Consider the following 2,677-nt stretch of genomic DNA (forward strand, 5'->3'; position numbering starts at 1 on the left):
AGCTGCGCAAGATGTAAACCAAATCTTCACTGAATCCTTGACCCAAATAGGTAATCCAACTGCATCAATCCTAGAGAACCTTTCAGAACTCAGTATTTCTGATGAATTTTGAGACAGGGTCTCACTGTGTTGACCAGGCTGGAGTACAGTGGCAGGATCAGGGCTCCCTGCAGCTCGAATGTCCCAGGCTCCAGCGATCCTCCCTCCTCAGTCTCCTGAGCAGTTGGGAATAGAGATGCCTCCCACATCGCCCAGCTAATTTGTGTATTTTTGTGGAGAGTGGATCTTGCCATGTTGCCCAGGCTTGAAGCCGGGTCAAGCAATGGGGTTCCTCAGATTTCCTAAATAGACACAATATTCTGCCTTGACCCTGGGGGACGCAGATGTACCTTCCCTCGGGCCGATGACCTCAGGCATCCATGGTCCTGGAGCTCTAGGAAAGGAGGGCACGATTTCGTGCCCACACCCAGTGCTCTGGGTCATAAGCCTGGATCTGCAAAAACAAATGCCCCTTGAGAAGACAGGGACTCCTCAGGATACCCCTCCATCCCCTCATCCAGCCTCCAACCACCTGATTCCTCCCCACCTTCTCCACCTCCCCACACCGCACCCACCTCCTCCAGCTCCTCCGGGGAAACCCAAGCCCTGCAGTGCATCGAACAGAAGAACTGGAAGCGAAGCTTCTGGAACAAGGGTCGCTGGGAGCAGTTCTTCCCATACAGGAAGTAGAAGATGGCTTGTTTGGGGCCCTCGTCGTCCTCCTCCATGTCATTGGCCAGGTAGCTGGGGGCAGAAATCAGGCTGCTGCTCAGGGGCACCACCAGGAGAGACCTCTGGCTTAGGTCAGCTTCCCAAAGAGGAGGGTGGGAGACCGGCCTCAGGTCAGGACTGGCACCCACCCTGCAGAGAGCCATGCCTTCCTCAGGAGGGCCCTGCTGGACAGAGGCCCTCCAACTGGTGGCCGAGAGTGGTGGCTCAGGCCTGGAATCCCAGCACTTTTGGAGGCCAATGCAGGATTCCTTGAGGCCAGGAATTCGAGAAGCCTGGACAACATAGGAAGACCCTTGTCTCTACTAAAAATAAAGAACTTCCGGCCATGCGTGGTGGCTCACACCTGTAATCCCAACACTTTGGGAGGCTGAAGTGGGTGGATAACTTGAGGCCAGGAGTTTGAGACCAACCTGTTGAACATGGTGAAACCCCATCTCTACTAAGAATACGAAAATCCCCTGGCGTGGTAGCACACACCTTAGTCCTAGCTACTCTGGAGAGTGAGGCAAAAGAATTACATAAACCCAGGAGTCTGAGGTTGTAGTGAGCCAAGATAGGTCCGCTGCATTCTAGCCTGGGAGACAGAGTGAGACCCTGTCTCAATAAATAAATAAATAGATAGATAGATAGATAGATAGATAGATAGATAGATAGATAGGATGGACACAGTGGCTCACGCTTGTAATCCCAGCAATTTGGGAGGTCGAGGCCGGCAGATCACCAGGACAGTCAGTTCAGACCCTCCCAGTTAACACGGTGAAACACTGTCTCTACTAAAGATACAAAAAATCAGCCAGGCCTGGTGGCACGAGCCTGTAGTCCTAGCTCCTCAGAAAGCTGAGGCAGGAGAATCGCGTGAACCCGGGAGACTCCTTCTCAAAGAAAATTAAAAAGTTTACAAAATAAAATAAATACATAAGTAATTGTCCAGGTGTGATGGTACAGCCCTGTAGTCTGAGCTAATCCTCCCACCTCAAAGGCTAAGGTGGGAGGATCACTTGAGCCCAAGAGATGGAGGCTGCAGTGAGCTATGATCTCACCACTGCACTCCAGCTTGGGGGACAGAGCGAGTCTCTGTCACAAAAAATTAAAAGAAATAGAATACATTGATATTTTTCCAAGATCCTGCCTTCTGTAGGCATCTAGTCTAATGGGACTGGGAGAAACCAGGGCAGATAACCTCATCCCAATGTGACATTATAATAGGATGTCACTGGAGAGCTGTGCGCATGCAGAGGTGGGAAGATGAGGGAAGGCATCACAGTGGCTGTGGGGTGAACTGACGTCAAGGAATCGGTGATTCCCTTCAGAACCACACGCGTGCAGGACCCCAGACAGAAAATACAGATGCAAAGTGGAGCGGCGGGCATTTGGAAGGAGAGGTGAAACCAAGCCAGGAAACACCAGGATGGCGAGCCGGTTTGGCTGCAGAGAGATTGTAGGGAGGGTGGAATTGGCACTGTGGACCTGGCCTCGATTTCAAGAGACATCAGCTAAGGAAGCTGTTCAGGTGGGCAGTGAGGGGTCAGACCTGTGCTTTGGAGAGATGTTCAGGCTGCACTGGGAAGCCCCCTGGCTTGGGGAGGGGCTCCAGAGGCCCCAGTAGGGAGCATTTGGCAGCGGCTTGGAGTGAAGCGAGGGGGTTGAACTGTGGCCTCTGTCATGGGAACATGGAGGAGGACGGTGAACCATTGCATTTGGGGTTGATGTGGGAAGGAGAGAGACAGAAGAACCAGAAGTGGCTGTGGCTGGGGGAAGCGTCTTGTCTGCTCCTTTTCCTCTCCCCTTAGGAGGGGTGAATGGTTCCTTTGGTTTTATTCTTTTATTTTTTTTTTGATTTATTTTTATTTTTTTGAGACGGAGTTTCACTCTTGTTACCCAGGCTGGAGTGCAATGGCGCGATCTC

The 2,677-nt window shown here is 51.8% G+C and overlaps 1 protein-coding gene across 1 annotated transcript in view; it reads right to left on the reverse strand.

Annotated features, from left to right (window-relative positions):
- Positions 1–410: 410 nt before the first annotated feature.
- Positions 411–2,677, reverse strand: part of LOC108307875 (putative speedy protein-like protein 3) — a 12,205-nt gene continuing 9,938 nt past the window's right edge. Inside the window, exons 6-9 of the mRNA XM_037740402.1 lie at positions 2,303–2,428; positions 2,056–2,196; positions 615–932; positions 411–493 (exon numbers count right to left, since the gene is read on the reverse strand). Of these exons, the coding sequence (XP_037596330.1) occupies positions 434–493; positions 615–932; positions 2,056–2,196; positions 2,303–2,428 (645 nt within the window). The 3' untranslated portion in view covers positions 411–433. The remainder of the gene's footprint in view (positions 494–614; positions 933–2,055; positions 2,197–2,302; positions 2,429–2,677) is intronic.

The sequence above is a fragment of the Cebus imitator genome, unplaced genomic scaffold (genome assembly GCF_001604975.1).
Source record: "Cebus imitator isolate Cc_AM_T3 unplaced genomic scaffold, Cebus_imitator-1.0 Scaffold82, whole genome shotgun sequence".
In the NCBI taxonomy this organism is placed as follows: domain Eukaryota; kingdom Metazoa; phylum Chordata; class Mammalia; order Primates; family Cebidae; genus Cebus; species Cebus imitator.